Genomic DNA, 20,681 nt, shown 5'->3' on the forward strand with positions numbered 1-20,681 from the left:
CGAGACAGTATCACTACGAAGTAGGAATGCCCAACCTTCCTTCCGAGGAGTGGCTGGTGGGTTTGAACCGCCAGCCTTCTGGTTAGCAGTCAAGTGCCTAGACATTATGCTACCAGAGCTTGTGGTTCAGTGGGAGAGTTCTCACATCCCATGGAGAAGACCTGGGATCAATTCCCGGCCCGTGCACCTCAGTGCACCTATCTGTGGGGGCTTGCATGTGGCCAGGATGCTGAACAGGTTTCAGCAGCACTTCCAGACTCTAGGAAGAAAGGCCTGGAGAGCAAGTTCTGAAAAACTGCCAAAGAAATCCCTGTGGAGCACAACGGTCAGATCATCAACAATCGTGCAGAAGGTGCAGGACCGGGATGGCCTGCGTTCTCTTGTCCACAGGATCGCTATGAGCTGCGGCCAACACCACCCGCAGCCAACAACAGCAACATCAAAGCCCAGAAACATCTCCCCCACCCTGGCAATGAGGAAGCCAGTTCCGCTCCTTCCACTCCCCTGGTCTGGGCAGGGCTGACACCTGCAGCTGCTTCTGAAATCCTATCATGGAGGTTGGCTGCAGCTCCAAGTTGAAACTAAGTTTCCTCAGAATACAATGTTTCAAAATACTGGCAACAATCTGAAGAGGAGGAAAAGGGAGGACTAAGAGAAGACTGAGGGTACAACTGGGTTCTTCTCTCAGGTTTGAAAGGCTACAGCACACAGCAGAAGGGAAGTGTGGGCTAAACAGGCTCGGCCTAGAAGCTGTTCCTCTGAAGCCCTAGCTCAGGTCCCCGATGTCTTAAATGCTGGTTACACTAACCCAGCAAAGGCAGGGGGGGGAGCCTCGCGGGTAGGCGAGAGCTGGAGGGGGGGGGCGGGGATGCCTAAACAGAACTATTTTCTTGGTTTACTCACTAAGTCTTTGATAGATCTAGGATCTCAAAAATGTTACAGCCCCAAATTTCTTAAGCTGAACACTTAACTCCACAGACTGTTATTAAGTGGCCTGTAAAATATAATTAAGGACTATATGGCTTTGGGTTGAAACAAACCCAGATAAGCGGGGTGATTAGCTCCCATAGAGCTCAGTCCTGGTCTTTAATAAACACAGGAAGGTTCTGAGTCAGCTGTGAACTTTCAGCTCTCTGCTTTATTTACATGGCGTGAGGTATCATACTGTGGTGGCTCCCATGTTGCTGTGATGCTGGAGCTATGCCATGGATATTTCAAATTCCAGGAGGGTTACCCATGGTGGACAGGTCTCAGCAGAGATTACTGACAGACTAGGAAGAAAGGCCTGGTGATCGACTGCTGAAAACCAGCCAATGAAAACCCTAGGGATCACAGCAGGACACTGTCCGATACAATGCTGGAAGATGAGCCCCAAAAGTTGGAAAGCACTCAAATCACACAGTGGCTGCAATAATGGACTCGATCATGAAGATGGTGCAGGACCAGGAACGTTTCGTTCTGTTGTCCATGGGTTGCCATGAGTTGGAGCCAACTCGACAACATTTGCAGTTGGCGAGTGTGAGGACTCCCTGCCCTGATTTGTTCATAACAAGAGTAGGCAGGATGCCGAATGGTGACAAGGCTCCTCCATGGTGACTAAGCTGGTCTTGTGAAGGGCGTCAGGCTGGCCTTGCTAGATAGACAGGCCCAGGGAGGGGGCAGGGTGTGACAAGGCCCCATGATGCTGGGCAGGGAGGCACTCTCGGACCTCAGTGCACGTGGCCCAGCAAGCACCAACCCACATCAGACCCTGGCAGCACCTGGCTGGCTACTCCATGCAGCAGGCTAATGACCAACAACGAGGCAGGAGGGCCCTGACTGTCACTGACTGTGCAGGAGACCTTTCTACAGAGTCCCTATGCTACTGGTTTCTTGCACACAGAACAACTCAGCAAATGCCACGTGTTATCAGACTCAAGTCCTCATGGCTTCCTGTAAGGGAGGACTTGACCCGGATCCCAAGGCACGTGGCCACCGCCACGACAAAACCTCTTCCCATGTCTGATGCCAGCAGCTTACAAAGGAAGAAGGCACTTCCGGAGGTCAGCCCACAGCTGCTGACTCCACTGACCTTTGTGCTAAGAACTAGCCTCTGGACTGCCCGGCCCACCCCTCTGCCCAGATCATGCTCCCCGGCCTCTGAACCACCTCTCCTTCCCAGCCTCTGCAGTGGCCAATCCAACCCTTGGCCTCAGACAATGCTTCCCAGCCTCCTTCTCAAGCATGGCCTCCCGTCTTTATCTTTGTCCCATCTTTAAGAAAAACAGTTCAGTTTCACATGTATATTTTTGTGTTCGCTTGTTGTTGGGAATATACACAGCAGAACAGCATGCAAATTCAACAGTTTATACATATACAACTCAAAGGGTTAATGTTCTTGGCTGCTAACCCACAGGCTGGAGGTTCAAGTCCACCTAGAGGTGCTCAGAAAAAAGAGCTGGTGATCTACTTCCGAAACCTCAGCCACCGAAAACCCTATGGAGGTGTGACAAACATAGGGATGCCATGAGGCAGAGTCTACTCCATGGCAACTGGACTGGTTGAGGAAGCGCCTGACACATTTTAAAGCTAAGGGACATGGGTGGGGTATGAATTCTCTCTTGGCTCAGACCAAACCAATCTTTCAGTTCAAAACTCCCTCCTTCTTCTGGCAAGAAAGGTCAGGCCGGCACTCCAGGCAGCTGCCAGCCATACCCGTAGTTACACACTCCGATCTCAGCACGGCCCGGCCACAAGAACCATCAGGAAACGAGCTTGCAGCTGAGGTCCGGGAAATAACGTCACCCCCCCCACACACACAGGCCATGCTGAGCAGTGAACTTGAGAGACAGTTTCTCATTAACAGGGTTCCTTTTCACCCTACTCAGTTACCCAGAAATGCTACACAGAAATCCACCCTCTCATTCAAGATGTATCACAGACACCAGCCAGCTGTCGAGGGGGCGCACCCCACACGGGTGGGACAGAGGGGACCAGAGCCATGGTGCCGAGACAGACAGCTATTTCTTCCTTTTATGGCTTCCTCTATAATGGATGTTTCCACTTCAACTGAGGCCCAGGCCTCAGGGTTTGAGCCCTTCAACCAGTGGGGACCAGTTCGTAAGAGAAGTAAAACTCATAAATGCCACCCCAGCCAAAGCTGACTTTGAATGTGACCTGAAAGGTTTTCACAGATGAGTTAATGTGGACTTGGCTAAGGTCATTACCAACATTACCAAGCAGAGGGGGTGGTTTTAGCTGCCATCGAGTCGATTCAGACCCCACGTGAACAAAGGAGAACTAACTGTCCCACAGAATTTTCAAGGCGGTCACCTTTCAGAAGCAGATCACCAGGCCAATCTTCTGAGGCTCCTCTGGGTGGATTCAAAAGGATGAACCTTTTGGCTAGTCACTGAGCACTTAACCACTTATACCCAGCAGAGGGCTAACGAGACATTAAAAGAATCCACTGCTGTCAAATCGATTACAACTCACAGTGACCCTATGTGACAGAGCAGAACTGCCCCAAACAAGCTCCTGGAGAAGGACATCATGCTTGGTACAGCAGGTCAGTGAAAAAGCAGACCCTCAATGACATGCATTGACACCGGCTGCAACAACAGGCTAAGTATAGCAATGACTGTGAGGACAGTACAGGACCAGGCAGCATTTCACTCTGATGTGCAGAGTTGCTATGACTCATAATCCACTTGAAAGCACTTAACAACAACAACAATCTTTATGGAAGCAGACAGCCGTATCTTTCTTCCGCTGACTGGTGGGATCAAACAGCCACCTTTTTGTTAGAAACCAAGTGCTTAATCACTAAAACCCCCAAGGTTCTTTAATGAGCTTCCCCACCCACTGCCATTGAGTCAATTCTGACTCATAGTGACCCTAAAGGGCAGAGCAGATCTGCCCCATAGGGTTTCCAAGGCTGAAGTCTTTACGGAAGTAGACTGCCTTATCTATCTCCTGTGGAGTGGCTGGTGGGTTTGAACCACTGATCTTTAGGTTAGTGGCCCAATGCCTTAACCACTGCACCAGCAGAGCTCCTTAATGAGCTCCTTTTAATTAATCTCACAGCCTAATTCAGGAATGGTGATAGGTAAACATCACGATGAACATATTTTAATGTTACTGAACTATACATAAGAAGTATTGAAATGACAACTGTTACGTGACCTAGATATTTACCACACATACACAAATACATACACACGCACATATGCGTATATCACAACCTCACCTGCTGGAAACAAGTTTATTTTTTCCAGTTCTCTCTCACTTCCACCTGGCTTCTCTTTCTCAATTTAGAAACAACACTGTCATAAGCCTTTGAAACACCAAGAAGCTGTTTTAAAACAAGGCTTTTCCACCTGAGCTCTTCTGACCTTTGGGGCCCAATAATTCTTCAGGGGTGGGTGTTGAGCAGCATCCCTGACCTCCACCCACTACCCTCCCCGCAGGATGTGAAAAATGAAACCTCTCCAGACACCGCAAAGTGAACCTAAGGCGTGAAACGTCCCTGGTTCAGAAGCACGGGTGGAAGCTTCACAATACCAGAGACCCTCCGGGCCTGGGGAGGGAGTTTCATGTCAGTGCCCAACTGCGTATATGTGCTTCTGACGGTCTTTTGAAAACTAGGAAAATCGGGCCACTACCACAAGAATGGCCCATCGGGGAAAGTGTGTGCATGTACGTATACACATGTGTGTGTTTATACGTACATACACACACACACACACACGAAAGCCAGAACCGAGTAAGGTGGAAACTTGTCATAAAAGAAAAACTTAAATATTTTCCACTAAAACGAGTGATAGAAAACTGGTAGGACTGCATCCTGTCAAAGGCAGACACTAGTAAGACCCGGAAAAACAAGGCAGTCTTGGGGTCTTCATTTTTCCCCAACTTTTTTTTTTTTTTTACTTTTCTCCAACTTTATAGCATTCCCTCGGCTCTGCTGACATGGGGGGCTGGATCCTTCTCTGCAGTGGGGCCATCCTGTGCACTGTAGGGTGTTGAGGAGCAGCCCTGGCCTCCACCCCCTCGCTGCCAACAGCAACCCCCTCAAGTCATGACAATCACAAACATCCTCAGACATTTCCAGTATTCCCTGGGGGACAGAATCTCCCCCCCCCCCGTTTGAGAACCACTGATGTGAAACACATTGCCAGTTCATACAGTGAGAACTCAGGAGATACCAGTAATTACTATTAAAGACTGCCATCTCTCTTGAAGAGACTATGCTATTCTAGGGCAGACAAGGTGGTGGAAGAGGTGGTAGTCACTAAGGATGAGAGAAAAAGGAAACAAACAGATGGACACATACCCACAACCAGTCAAGATGGTGGAGAACCAAAGGAACAAGTGCACAAAAGAACAGACCAGGACAGAATGGAACACAGACGGGGCTGCGGGACACACGACTCAGTACAGAGCTGCTCCGAGCTGGGAAGACGGTTGTTGGAGCTAAACACGGTCATCACAGTGATTCTTTGGGACTGGGCCTCAGGATGTTGAGATGACAGTAGGAGCCTAACAGCCAGCTTATCGGGTGCTTTCTAGGTTTCAAAGCACTTTTCACAAATTTAAATGCAAGGCATCTTGTTCCCCCTGAGAAAGTAAGTTCCAGTGGGTGGCCTGGGAAGCCTGGCTAGTCCCTCTGGCAGGGTGTCTGCTTGGAATGGAACAGGCCACCACTCTGGGTATTGGCGTCCTAAGAGCTTGTGGGGGAGGGGAGGAGGGCTTCTGTCTATGTGAGGCAACAAAGTGTCCCAAGAATTCTCCTAAAACTATGGCAACATTTTTCCTGTAGGCAGGATTTCATCAGGGCCTAAGCTTGTTGTTTGGTGCCATCAAGGAGATTTTGACTCATGGTGACCTCATGTGACATAGCAGAACTGAGCCCTGGTGCCTCAATGTTTAAGTGTTTAGCTGCTAACCAAAAGGCTGGCGACTCAAACCCCCCAGCCACTCAACTGGAATAAGATGTGGCAATCTGCTCCTATAAAGATTATAGCCTTGGAAACCCTATGGGGCAGTTATAGTCTGACATACATGGGGCCATGAGTCAGAACTCCTATAACGATTATAGCCTTAGAAACACTATGGGGCAGTTGTATTCTGACACACATGGGGCCATGAGTCAGAATCGACTACACAGGCAAATGCTTTTTGTTGTTGTTCCTCATTTTTTCTTCCTTCCAATCTGTCCATCTTGTGGGCAGAGCCCAGATAATTCTTAGGATCGTGGCTTTTCCTCCATGGAATCCATTCACACAAGCTCCTTATCTAAGATTCTTAGCCTGGGATACATGGATTAGTAAGATTCAAGGAGCTGGGCCCTTAAAAATTATAAATAAAATTTTGCATCTGCCCAGTTTTCTGGAAAGCGGATCCATGGCTTTCACCACGTTTGTAAACAATGGGGCCTGGACTTGCAACCTATAATGTCTGTCATGGGCAAAATGCATATAATCTTGGATTCTGAATTCTACTTCTGGGTATTTGTGTATATATCCAGATGCATTCATAAGCAAAGACACTCATTTGCTATTCAGTATAGTATTATTTGTAGCCACAAAAAGTACTGAAAACAATCTAATTGTCCACCAATAGACAATTAGTTTCGGAAGGAAGGTTGGGCAATCTACTTCTGTAGTGATACTGCCACAGAGACTCAAGGAGGGGTCGCTATGAGTTGCGTCCGACTCGACGGCACATAACAGCAACAACAGACAACTGGTTAACTGAACAATGGTATATACTTCACAAGGAGCTCTGGTGGCACAGTGCCTACGCCATCTGACTGGTAACCAGAAGGCTGGTGGTTCTAACCCACCAGCTGCTCTACAGAAGGAAGTTGGGGCAGCCTATTTCCATACAGATTTACCACCTCAGAAATCCAATGGGGGTCTCTGACTTGGAATCGACTTGACGGCAGTGGGTTTGGTTTTTTTGGTATACTTCATGGAGGAGCCCTAGTGGCTCAATGGTTACACTTGGAAAGGTTAACTGCTAAACAAAAGGTCAGTGGTTTGAATCCCATCTAGCACCGATGGCATAGAGCCTAAGGCATTTCACTGCTAACCAGAAGGCTGACGGTTCAAACCCACCAGCCACTCCTCAGAAAGAAGGTTGGGCAATCTACTTCCGTAGTGATACTGCTTCAGAAACCCAAGGAGGGGTCACTATGAGTTGGATCCGACTTGACGTCAGTGAGTTTGGTTTGTTTGTTTGGAGTAGCTTTATGGGAGAAAAACCTGGCCATCTGCTCCCATAAAGCTTATACCCCAAAAAATCTCCAACTCAACAGCACCTAATAACAACATACTTCATGGAACAGAATACCATGTACCTGTTAAAAAACTCCAAGGAGCTCCAGCAGGTTAGAGCAGTCATTCTGAGAAGTAAGGAGGAACGGGAGGTGATTCTGCCCCCTGTTCCCAGGACACCAGCAATGTCCAGAGACATCTGTGGTTGTCACGAGTGTGTGTAGGGGGGGGGTGCTACAGGCATGGAGGCCAGGGATGCATTCAACACCCTACAGTGCACAGGACGGCCCCACATGTCAACAGTGTTGAGGGTGGAAAAACCCAGCTCCAGTGTGATCTCCAAGCCATACTTCAGGAGACACACAAGGTGCACACGCACATAGAGGATAGTGGCACGATGGTTAAGTGCTCGGCTGCTAACCAGGTGTTGGAATCAACCCACCAGCTCTGCGGGAGAAAGACCCGGCAATCTGCTCCCTTCAAGTTGACAACCTAGGAAACTCTATGGGGCAGTTCTACTGGGGTTCACTCTTAAATCAACTCCACGGCAACTAACAAGCACCACAACCATTGTGTGTGCCTTTTAAAGTAAAGGTGTACACACGTCTTTGGAAGGAGACAGAAAATACTGGTGACAGTCCTTGTCTCTTGGAATGCCTTGTGTCTCGGGATGTCTGAGAGACAGGGTAGCAGCGTCCCTTCACTTTAACTATTGCAATTGTGGCCCAGGTCTATTGCAAGGATTTTTCTTTCAATTAGATTTTCCCTGGCCCCGGGCTGTCTAGCAAGAGTAAGTTCCGGTGTCGACAGCTTCGGGGCACAGTGCTTCCCCTTCAGCTCCCTCCTTCAGAAGGGAGGGGTCCCCGTCCCCGGACAACTCCGGGTGCAGCTCTGTTTCCCCCTCTGCCCACCCTTCCAGAAGACTGAAGCCTCCACGGTGGGCAAGGCCTGGCCCCCCTCGTAGCCCCCCGCTCGCCTTGGGCGCCTTCTTCCTGCGGGAGACACGTCCCAACGGCGCCACCTCAGCGTCCTCATGCTTCTCCTCCCATGCTTGAGCCGGCCCTCCGACCCCCCACTCACGGCAGCCTGCCGCTCCGTTCGGCCCCCCGCTCACCTGGCTCGCCTTGTAAAACTGTTTCTTCAAGCCCGCCACCGACATCCTGCTTCCCGCCGTCGGGCCTCCTGCCCGGACAAGCGACTTGGACAGACAGACCGCGCAAGCGACAGGCTCCCCAGAGCCGTCGATCCCTCGCGCACCTCAGCGGCCCCGTCTGTGCCGCCTCAGCCGCCCTTTCGCCACCTCCGCGCCCGCCCCGGCGCCGCCTCAGCCCCTCGCGCGCCCGCGCGGCCAGGATATTACATGGCAACCACACACTTCCGGCGCCGGCCTCCGCGCGCTCCGACCCCGTCTGTGCACGCGCGCCCCCTGCCGGCCGGGGAGCTCACGTACACTTGGCCCGCCGCGGTAGAGTCCGCCTACATCAGCGAGTGGACCAGTGCAAGCCTAGATGGGCCATGTAGCTGCAGCGTCCCCTGTGGTCCCGGAGCTGCCTCTACGTTCCTCTCTCTCAATTCCTCAAGGGAGTTCTGGTGGTGCGTAGTGCCTAAGGCATCTGACTGCTAATCAAAAGGCAGGGGGTTCAAACCCACCAGCCACTCCTTGGAAGGAAGACTGGGCAATCTACTTCCCTAGAGATACCGCCTGGGAAACCCAAGGAGTGGAAAAATCCTCCTTGGAAGCAAAAATGACCAGACTTCATTTGACCTACTTTGGTCATGTTATCGGAAGGGACCATTCCCTGGAGAAGGGTATTATGGTTGGTAAAATGAATGGTTGACGAAAAAGGGGAAGGCCTTCAATGAGATGGATTGACACAGTGGCTGCAATGATGGGCTCAGGTCTAGCAGGGATCGTGAGGCTGGCACAGGACCAGGCAGTGTTTCATTCTGTTGTACACAGGGTGGCTACGAGTGGTAGCTGACTCAAGGCACCTAACAACAACAACAACACATTTTTATGCAGACTGCCTCATCTTTCTCCCATGTGGTTGCTGATGGGTTTGAACTGCTGATTTTTTGGTTGGCAGCCAAGTGGTTAACCACCATACCACCAGGACTCCTTCATAAAGATTACAGCCTAGGAAACCATATGGGGGCAGTTCTAGTCTGTCACATGAGGTCACTATCAGTAGGAGTTGGCCATGGCACTCAACAACAATCTCAACTGTTCTCAGTTCCTCTGTATATTTAGCCCCTCCCCTCTACCCTGCCCTGTGTTCATTTATTTGCCTAAATCAGACATCTGGGTTTACCTTATACCTCTTTTCCACCATTCCCACTATCCCTTTTGCTCTGGCAAGACCATTCCACCAACCTCCTTGCTGGTGCTCTCACCTTAAATGAATTCCCTGCAAAACTCACTGCCATAGAGGTGATTCTGACTCCTAGTGGCCCTATAGCACAGAGTACAACTTCCCCATAGGATTTCCAAAGCTATCAATCTTTCTGGAAGCCAACTGACTCACCTTTCTCTTGCAGAGTGGCTGGTGGGTTCAAACCACTGATCTTTTGGTTAGTAGCCAGATGCTTTAACCACTGTGCCACCAGAGCTCCTTGATTAGAGGTAAAGAGCTTCAAATATCTGTGCTGAAATCTCTGGCAGAGGTAAGTGCTTTCCTGAGGGCAGAAGATAGCTAAATATTTCAAATGCTTCAACTGAGGATATGTTATAGGAGGGGTAAACACAGGGTGGCTTTATTAATCACTTTATGTACGTGTTTATCACAGTGTTTCTTAGCCAGGGATGCTGCTGCTCCCTTCCCAGGAGATACTTGGCAGTGTCTGGGATGTTTTTGGTAATCATGACTGTGTATGGGGGGGGGGGCTATGCCACTGGCATTCAGTGGGTAGAAGCCACTCAACATCACACAATGTGTGGCACAGCCCCCTTCCCAAAGAATGGTCTGGCCTCAAACATAAACAGTAATATTATGGAGAAACCCTGAATACCGTGACATGTATGGTGGAATAGCCTGCTTATGGGTCTGTTTCCTGGAAGAGTGGAATAAAATTTTCATTCGCATTATAGCACCTTGCCTGATGATAATAACTATTTGTTGAATAAATTGATGAATATGTTTTCCAGGACCTAGATGGGGTCTGACAAAGAGAAAGTGCACTGTAAGAGTTTATTAGAAGGATTAGAAATGAATTGGGAAGAAAAACAAAAACATCAGAACAAAGAAGAATGAAGAAGACCAAAGATGCATGGAAGTAATTAGTCCAGGGACTAGCAGACTATGCAATCCTCAGCCTATATGACCCTGAGACCAGAAGAACTAGATGGTGCCTGGCTATCAATGTCAAGCACTCAGAAAGGGATCAGTGAAGGAGATCTTGATAGAGTGGGAGAACAATGTGGAACAAAGCTCCAAATCATAAAAAGAAGACATTTGCTGGTCTGATAGAGCCTGTTGAGACCCCCGAGACTCTGGCCCCTAGTTACTCTTCAGGTCTGGAATTGAACTCCCTCTTGTGGCTGCCAGTCAAACAATAGAAAGCATATGGGGTGAACAGTGTTTGCACACGGAGACAGCTCAGAGAACAAGAAAGCATAGGAAAGAAGGACACAGAGAAGAGGTAACTACCGGGAGGAAGTGGGAAGAGAGCTATTACATTGTGGGGATTGCGGTCAATGTCATGAAACAAAATGTGTATGAACTGCTTCATGGAAAATGAATTTGCTCTGTAAACCTTCACCCAAATAATAATAAAAAGTAAATAGATCAATTAGATGAAGAAAAACAAGAACGTGATTAAATACAAAGTGCTTGGAACTTCTATGTTGAAATCTCACAGATTTTGGTGATTTTCTGAAAGCAGAAGATTGTCAGAAGCTTCCAAATGCTCGACAGAGGTCGTGGGCTAGATTATAGATTAGTCAGAGTCTCCAGCCCAGGCTTTTTCCAGAATACACATGCTCTGGCCTCACTTCCTAAGGTCTTTATGTGCTAGGTAAAGCTGTTATAGGGGGCTTTGAAAAACTTCCCCATGTGATTCTGACACACACCTTTAACTGTGACCCTCTGGTCTAAATCATCACAGAATGTCGGAATGTCAGAGACAGGAAGGAAAACATCCTCATGCGGCAGATGGGAAAACCAAATTCCTGAGGGATGTGACATGACTTGCTTAAAATGATGTTCCCCAATTCCCTATTTCTCAATGCCCTTTGCCCAATAGATTTAATTGTCCAATATACTGCAGTGGCGTTTTAAACTCAAGCTAAGTTTCAATCTTTGTTTGCCTCTGCTTCTCTCAAACATTAAATTAATGCCTAATTTATACTATTTATAGTATTTGTTGGTTGACACGGAGGGTCACCTCGGTATGAAACTTTTAACCTGCATGACCTACACAGTTCAATCAAATGATATTTATTCACTCAAATAGTTATCGAACTCCTACTATGTATGTAGGCTCCCTGATGGCGCAGTGTTTAAGCTCTTGGTAGCTAACCTAAACCTCTGTGGTTCAACCCCCCAGCCAGTTTCCAGAAGATGGGTGAAGCAGTCTGCTTCCGTAAGAGTTTACTGTGTTGGAAACCCTATGGAGAAGTCCTGCTCTGTCCTATAGGGTCGCTCTGAGTCAGAACGGACTTGATGGGAATGTGAGTTACAGCGATGAACAAAAAAGACACCATTTCTGCTCTGATTAAACTCATCAACAAATAAAATTAATTAATCAAATAACACGTTAATAGACACAAGTTGTTAAAAAGTGTTGGATGCGCCGGATCGTGTTGGGGGTGGGGAAGGAAAGGCTTCCTTGAGGTGTCATCTGACATCTGAAGGCTAGGTATAAATTAGAGCTGCGGAAAGAGGGCTTTTAGGCAGAGATAACGGCATGTCTTGGGAATTTACCCAGAAACTTTCGTTCTATCCACTCACTTCCAATATATTATTGGGTGAGCTCTGGTGGCGAAGTGCCTCAGGCTTTTGATTGCTTAACCAGAGGGCTGGCAGTTCGAAGCCACCAGCCACTCCTCGGAAGGAAAATTGGGCAATCTACTTTCGTAGAGATACCTCCTGGGAAACCTAAGGAGGGGTCGCTATGAGTCAAATCGACTATACAACAGCGAGTTTTTTTTTTTTTTTTTAAATATATTCGCTGCATGTCAAAGCCTTCTGAAGGGCAGCCCAGCTTTTACTTTATTGCTCATTTATGAGTAATTTGTAATATTAATTGCTGTTGGGTATTCAGCTGATATCTGTTGTTGTTGTTATTACATGCCGGCGACTCAGCTGATATCTAATTAGGATAAATTCAAAACTTAAGAGCTTCATTTAAAACGCAGTTCGCAAATTGTCACTCGGCGTCTTACGTAGTACGTTCGCGTCATGACGTGAAGCCTGGCCCTCTCTCCTCCTACCGACCAATCCCACGCATTTTAGCCAATCACAGGGCTTATATCTAAGTTTGACAACTCTCTCCGCTAATCGAAGCGCATCTCCTCTCACCAATGACAGGCGGCGGAGAGAAAGTTCTCTCCACCCCACCCCGCCCCGTCCTCAGTAATATCAATAGGGGAGCCATGGGAGAATGGAAGCAACGGCTCTCGCGAGGATGTTCTCGACAGTCCCCTGTTCCCGAGATGGTCCGTCACGTGATACAGCCTCGCCCAATCGGCGCGCGTTGTGCGGGGGTCGCCGCGGTTCCCGCCAAATACGAGCGCGGCGGCCGCGGCAGCAGCGGCGCGGGCGGGAGGGGGAGCAGCAGCGGCCGCCTGAGGGGAGTCCGCGCCTCCGCCGCCTCCGCCGCCTCCCCGCCCCGTGGAGAGATCGAGCCGCCGCCGGAGCGATGCTAGAGGAGCCGGAGTGTGGGGCGCCGGGCGCCAGGGGAGCCGCCGCAGGTGGGTCCGGGCCCGTGCCCCGGGGAGGGGGGGGCGCGGCGCGCGGCCTGTGAGAACTAGAGGCGGCGGTTGGGGACAAACGGGCTTCTGGGCCCCGCGCCTGCTCCTGCGCGCCAGGCGTTCAGCCCATGGGGCCGTTATAATCCCGAGGAAAGACCTTGTGACCTGCAGGGCGCCCTCTTTGACGTTATTGTTGCGGCCACGACCATCTTTTTCCGGCGCTTTTGCGTCATTTCGTCCTTCCAGGGCGCTCGAGGGTGACGGGTCCAAGAGGGAAAACTAAGGCGCAGGGAGGCGAAAGGGCCAGCTTTTGCAAGTTACCGAGTGCTTTTGCGGTCTCTGAGTCTTGCAGAGACCTTCTGGTCGGGTGGGGAAACTGAGGCCCGAGATCACACGGCTTGGGCCAGAACAGCTGCGTCTGCAGGTCCGGGCAAACCCAGGTAAGAGGCCGGGATGGGGGACGTCAGGGAGCTGAGACCCGTGGGGTCTTGATCCTGCCTGCTACACAAAGTGATGAATCGTCTTTTTTCTCTCCATATTATAGGGTCTTTCTACCACATAGCATGCCCTAAAAGGTAGGGTTGTACCAAGGAAGCACAGACTGCCTTTCTCTCCTGCTTGACTTCCCATTGAGTCCCCAGCACCTGGAACGATGCTTGACCCATAGTATTTAAGGGCTGGAAGGGGCATTAACTAGTGGAGCCCAGGGTTTCCCAGCCTGGACACTGCTGACACGGCGGGATCCTTCTCTAGGGTGGGGCCGTCCTGTGCACTGTAGGGTGTTGGGCAGTATCCCTGACCTCCACCCACTCCATGCCATAGCACTCTCTTCTCCATTGACAACCCCAAGTGTCTCCAGGCATTGCCAGTGTCCTCTAGGAGAAGAGTTGCCCTGAGTGAAACCCCTGAACTAGGTGTTAGTGAATAGGTGTTTGGTTAATATTGGAGATATTTAACTCTGTAGTACACCAACATTAGGGGCCAATCGTTCTTTGGGGTGGAGCCATTCTGGGCATTGTAGGGCATTGAATGGCATCCCCAGCCTCCACTTAATGTCAGTAGCATCCCTTAAGTTGTGACAGCCACAAAGTCTCCAGATGTCACCAAGTATCCTCTGGGGCTCAGAATCACTCTTCTCTGCCTGCATTTCAGGCCCATATTTATATCTGGGCCCAGATACATTCATGTTTTGGAGGTCTGTCCTGTGCCTTGTAGGGTGTTGAGCAGCCTCCTTGGCCTTCACCCACTTGATGCCAATAGCATCCCCCCTCAAAGTGTGACAACCACAGATGTCTCCACAGGTGTACCCTGGAAGGCATAATCCCCACCTCGACACCTGGCACACACACACACACTCACATTCGACCACAATTCTAATGGTTTCCAGACTTTGGGATTTCACAGAGATGTAAAATTAATGGAAGTCAGGGGAGTTTGTCGTGGAGCTTTGATCTTTTTTTTTTTTTTTTTTTTGACCAATTAAGGGTGTTAGAAAAGGAAAAAAATACCACCACTTTCTATGACCCTAAGGAGCTCTGGTGGCACTGTGATTAAGGCATTGGGCTGCTAACCAAAATGTCAGTGGTTTGAACCCACCAGCTGCTGCACAGGAGAAGGATGAGGCAATCTGCTTCCGTAAGGATTTGCAGCCTTGGAAACCCTCCGTGGGCTGCTATGAGTCAGAATTGACTTGATGGCAGTGGGTTGAGTTGGGTTTGGTCTGTGACCATGCTATCTTGAAAGGATGCTTTAATATCAAAATTGTTGTATGTGCCATCTGAGTCGGACCCGTTAGGAAGGATATAATCTCAGAACAGAGAGCAGCTGGCAGCTTTATACACATTTGTATGTTAATTGGAGCAGCCTGGATCCCTGGATGGGTCCATCTTTATGTCAACCTGAGGTTGCTTCTGGGCCCGGGTCCCTTTACATTAAAATTCTGTTTACATCAAAGCTAGTGTCTCAGGGTTGTGCAAATAAATCTAGTGCTTGTCCTGAAAAGCTTAAGTGGCTAAAGATTCTGTGTGTTTCAGTTGAGAGGGAAAAACAAATCCATGTTTTCTTGTAACTGAGAAGGTGCATATGGTGTTGCCTTCATTTCCCTGAAATGGGCAGGTAGGAAATGTGAACTTTCTGAGTACCTTCTCCTTTTGCTAACCTTTGCAGGGGTGGGGGAAGCAGTTTCATCTGTGGACAGCTGGCATTTTTAGAAAGCCTCAGTAGTCTGCCTTTAAAAAATAATGCATATATCTCGCCCAAGTAACGAAACTAGATTTTCCCTGGCCAGGTCTTCTAGCAGGTGTGAGCTCTAAATTTATTTTAACTGTTTAAAGTTACTATTTATGGTCATTTCTGCATCCAAAAAAAACAAAACAAAACTCACTGCTGTGGAGTTGATTGTAATTCATAGCGACCCCTCTTTGGGTTTCCCAGGTGGTATTTCTGCTGAAGTAAATTGCCCAGTCTTCCTTTGGAGGAGCTTTGATATTATTAGTTGCTTTTCTTGAGGGATTTTTTGGTGCCGGAAAGTGTTCTCCCATCTTACTTCTTGGCAGCACTTCAGATTCTGCCTGACAAGCTCAAAATGCTTGACACTGTATCACTGTCATAACCCATTTAAAAAGGAAGTGAACCCATTCTAAATTTACAGATTTGTGAGGGGGCAGGGGTGGGAGGAGGAAGTTTTAGGGTCATTTGTTGCTTTAGTTGCCTGGAGTGGATCTGACTCATGGCGACCCCATGTTCATTGTGAAGATGGTAACAGTTTTATCTTTCCTTTACTCTACCCACTTTTCTCTTTCCCCCACTGTGATAGATTTTTATGTTGTTATGTGGGAGACATAATAAACACAAATGTTTCAGTCACAGGAAGATAAAACCAAAAATATAATAGTGTCTAGGACAGTGTTTCTCCATCTTGGCACTGTTGAGTTTTGGGCCAGATCCTTCTCTGGAGTGGGCCTGTTCTGTATGCTGTAAGGTTTTAAGCAACATCTCTGGCTTCCACCCACTCAATGCCAGTAGCACCTCCCTCCTGAGTCATGACAGCCACAATTGTCTCTACATTGCCAAGTGTTGGGGGCGGGGCAGAAGCACTTCCATTGTAGAATTTCTTTGTATATAATAGGTTGTAGCATAGTGCCTAAGGCACTTGACTGCTAACCAGAAGGCTGGCGGTTCAAACCCACCAGCCACTCCTCAGAAGGAAGGTTGGGCAATGCTACTTCCGTAGTGATACTGCCTCAGAAACCCAAGGAGGGGTCGCTATGAGTCGGGGCTGACTCGACGGCGTACAACAACAACAACAACAATAATAGGTTGTACATGTGTATGTGCTGGCTTAACTGCTTACAATATTTAGTAATATGTCCTTTGACACTTTCATCCACAGCCATGGATTGCAAAGACAGACCAGCATTTCCAGTCAAGAAGTTAATACAAGGTAACTTTCTGGGGACAGGTTAAGTCCTTTAGCCCACTGTTGTGGCTGTTTATAGGAAGATGACTTCTGTCCTTCATCTTCTCGGTTATATTTTTAATTCTCCTGGAGCAAAAGCCATTTGTTGGCACCCTCAGCAAAAGAATTGAGGGACTGGAGGGAAAAAACAGTTGCTACTGAGAACAGCAAGTTGGGACACCCATTTTGTTACACTAATTTTCCCCTAAGGAGCCCTGGTGGCACAACAGGTAAGCACTTGGCTGCTGCTAATCAAAAGATTGGTGGTTGCAACCCCCCTGGCCACTTGATAGGAGAGAGACTGGTGATCTGCTCCTGTGACTATCACAGCCTAGGAAACCCTATGGGATGATCAACTTGATGGCACCTAATGACAACAGTGCCCTCTTGGGACCAGCAACAGACCCAGAGGTCACTGCTGCTATAGGAGGGTTTCTCACCCTTGGCAGTTTGGGCTCAGAGAATTATCATGGGGAGTTCTCCTGTGTGCTGTAGGGAGTTGAGCAGTGTCACTGGCTGCCAGTAGCCTCCTCATCCTCATTCCCATCCCTAAAGTTACGACGACCAGAAATATCTCCAGACATCGCCAGGCTCTCCAGGGAGGCAGCAATGCCCTTGGCTGTGAAGCAGTGCTTGTCAGGAAGATGTTACGCTGGTCGCTCTGGAGTCAGTTGCAAAGATTGCCAAACAAATGTTGCTTGGCCCTGTACCATCTTCAGAGTGGTGGTGTGGGAGCCCACTGTTGTGGCTGTCTATAGGCCAATAAATGTCTCCAATTCCTTCATTAAATAAAGGGAGTGCCTTTATTGTTAAGCCTTAGCTGCATTGCATAAAAAGTGTCCTTTTTGCTTTTTGAAATTTGGCTGTCTGCCCTCCGCCCCCAAGCACAAGTGATTGGCCTCTTCATAGGGATAATTTGTACCGGGTTTGGTGTTGGTGGGAATCCTCTTCTTGGGATAAAGGCTTAGGAGCAAAACCTTTAAGACCTCAAGGACATCATACTAAAGACATAATTAAGAATAGTTTTCCCTTTTTTTTTTTTTAATGGAAAATGTTTTGGCATTTAAGTAAATATAGGCTCCCTGGGACATTCACTCCTCTGAATTGGCCTGTTCCCCCTAGATATTAAGGAGCTCTGCAACTCAGTAGTTAAAGCATTTGGCTGTTAACCAGAAGGTCAGTGGTTTGAACCTACCAGCCGCTCCACAGGAGAAAGATGAGGCAGTCTGCTTCTGTAAAGATTTACAATCTTGGCAGCCCTGTGGGGCAGCTGTGCTCTGTTCTCTAGGGTCGTGGAGTTGAGTTCCCTAGATGTTAGTATGTATCTCCGCAAGGCTTGGAAGGTGCTGGGGGTAATTATTTGGTTGTCAACACAGGACTTTGTGGGTTTTAATTTTATTTCTCCCATAAGAGCAACAAACAGGCTGGGGCAAAAAGATACATTTTCCCATAAATACTGTCAAGTCAGCTCCAATTTGTGGCAACCCTGTGTGTGTCAGAGTAGAACTGTGCTCCATAGGGTTTTCAATGGCTGTGTTTTATAAAGTAGCTTGCCATGCCTTTCTTCCTAGGTGCCTCTGAGTAGACTCGAACCTCCAGCTTTTTGATTAGCAGCTGAGCACAGTTACCATTTCCCCTACCCAGGGACTCCCATGAATGAGTCTTTGTATTTTGCTCTTCAAAGACGGATTCAGGGCTATCTTCAAATGGGATTTTCACCCATTATAAATAGATCTGGAATTTGAACTGGTTCTTAAACAGATCTCTTTTGAAATTCTGGCAACATGCCTGCTAAAGGCCTGTTGGATTTATTATTATTATTATATTTAATTAGAATGTTGAAGAAGTACAGAATGAGAAGGTAGTACCTTTTTAAACTTTAAAAATTTTCCACCCAAACCCCAACAAGGTCAGTGATTTTTCCAGCATCCGGAGTATGAAGCCACTGACTTATTGTCATTGTTCGTGTCTTTTGTTGTTGGGTGCTGTCAAGGTGATTTTGACTCATAGAAACCCCATGTGATTGAGCAGAACTGGCCTCATGCAGCCAGTTTCCAAGGGTGTAATTTTTACATAAGCAGATCACCAAGTCTTTCTCCTGAGAAGCACTGAGTGGGTTCAAACCGCCAACTTTGTCAGCAGCCGAGTATTTAACCATTGCACCACCAGGGCTCCTTACTCATGTCTTTATACCTTTGCTAAAAAGCTGGCCTCCTTTCTTCTTCCTTTCAGCTCGCTTGCCTTTCAAGCGCCTGAGTCTTGTCCCCAAGGAGAAGGCTGACGGTGGCTCAGACGATGTGAGAAGCTCTCAGAGTGCTTCTGTGCCAAGTAAAGCCCCTGACTTGGAGACCTCTTTGGATAACTTGGAGAATGACTGCCATGCTGGTTCAGATGCTGAATTTAGACCAAAACTTGTAAATGGGAAGGGTCCCTTAGATAACTTTTTAAGAGCCAGAAGTGACACTGGTGAGACTATGGTCCTGATCGACCTGACAGAGGACTCAAATGACCAGCTGGGCAGCCCTGTGGACCACATTCAGTGCCACTCTGAAGCCTCTCCCTCCAGAGAGGCTGTAAATGTCGGAGAGAAAAACAAAGGTCAGAGGGGCCTGCCGAAGGCCAGTCAGGACGACATGTTGGCATCTCCAGAAGAGACCCTTCCCAGCCTTCTGTGCCACACAGAGGAAAACAGTGGCTCAGGAGACGCAGAGAGACATGGAGATGTGCAGAAAGGCTCACTGCAAGGCTGCTTTGAACTTACTGGTGGTCAGAGAACATGCTTCCAAAGGGAACAGCTGGGGTGGAGCAAGGCGAGGGACATCCTGTTCAAAGGGAAGGTACCTGTGGTGGTCTTGCAGGACATCCTGGCAGTGAAACCTCAGGCCAAGTGTCCCCAGACAGCACCATTGGACGAGAGTATGGCCTGGGAGAGTGAGGGGTTGGGCTCATGCCCCGAAGAAGACTCTATCCTCAGCCACTCGTCCCTGAGCTCATCTTCATCTATCAGTTCACCTGAGGGACAGTCTGCTCCCAGAAAACAGCGTGGTAGCATCAGCCCCTTACCTGCCTCCGCACCTACCTGCAGAGTGAGTATTTTTCCTAGAATCTCTGGCTGGTGCTTCTGGTCTTACCCTTCACATTTTATACAGGGAGTCTGTGCCGCTCGGATGGTTCATGGGATGAGAGATAAGGTCTTAAGACTTATGCAGATTCCTTTCCAATCTCAGAAACCATTCACTTATGTGGACATTGTGATGTTCTGGTGGTTTTGTTAATCAGTAGTGTGTCTGAGGTGGGCTGTTGTTGGGTGCCAGGGAGTCAATTTCAACTCAGTGACCCCATGTAACAGAGTAGAACTGCCCCATCGGGTTTCCTAGGCTGTAATCTTTATGGGAACAGGTCACTAAGTCTTTTTCCCACAGAGCCACTGGGTGGGTTTGAACTTCAAACCTTTAAGATAGTTGACTAGTGCTTAACTATTGTGCCACCAGGGATTCTTTTAGGTGAACTATGCCCTGCCATTTTGGTAATCTTGTTAGCAAGTGTTTGTAACTGATTAGTGGTTACAGTCAACTTAACTGTTTTTTGAGTAATGGATGAAAAGCAAGTGAGATGACCCCTGACTTTGAGTTTTATTTTCAGCTTCCTCTATTCCTTCTTCCTGTGTTAACACTGGTTGTTGGGGTGTTGGTGATGAAGAGTTGCTAAGTGTTGGAAGTGACAGGGAGGCTGCTGGAAGAATAAAATGGGGAATTCTGTAGTGTTGGTTCTTATTAGTGTGATACCCATCTGAAAAACTCAGAGTGACAAGAACAAAAAAATGAGGAAGGCAGCATTGTTTTCAAGGCTCCTATTTGGCTTACTTTAGAAATGCCTGTTCCTTTACCTCATTTTGGGTCATGATGACTATTCTCACCTTCCCTTGTTGTGTTGAGTCGATTCCGACTTTGGGAGACTCTGTGTGTTACAGAATAGAACTGCTCCAAAAGGTCTTCTTGGTTCTTAATAGAAGCAGATTGCCAGGATTTTTTTCTGTGGTACTGTTGACTGGGTT

At 48.3% G+C, this 20,681-nt stretch overlaps 1 protein-coding gene across 1 annotated transcript in view; it reads left to right on the plus strand.

The window, feature by feature from the left end:
- The first annotated feature begins 13,118 nt into the window (after positions 1-13,118).
- Positions 13,119-20,681, plus strand: part of CHAF1A (chromatin assembly factor 1 subunit A) — a 67,554-nt gene continuing 59,991 nt past the window's right edge. Inside the window, exons 1-3 of the mRNA XM_007951100.1 lie at positions 13,119-13,170; positions 16,562-16,612; positions 18,860-19,713. Of these exons, the coding sequence (XP_007949291.1) occupies positions 13,119-13,170; positions 16,562-16,612; positions 18,860-19,713 (957 nt within the window). The remainder of the gene's footprint in view (positions 13,171-16,561; positions 16,613-18,859; positions 19,714-20,681) is intronic.

This window comes from Orycteropus afer, unplaced genomic scaffold (assembly GCF_000298275.1).
Source record: "Orycteropus afer afer isolate SDZICR_OR568_19922 unplaced genomic scaffold, OryAfe1.0 scaffold00291, whole genome shotgun sequence".
Classification (NCBI taxonomy): domain Eukaryota; kingdom Metazoa; phylum Chordata; class Mammalia; order Tubulidentata; family Orycteropodidae; genus Orycteropus; species Orycteropus afer.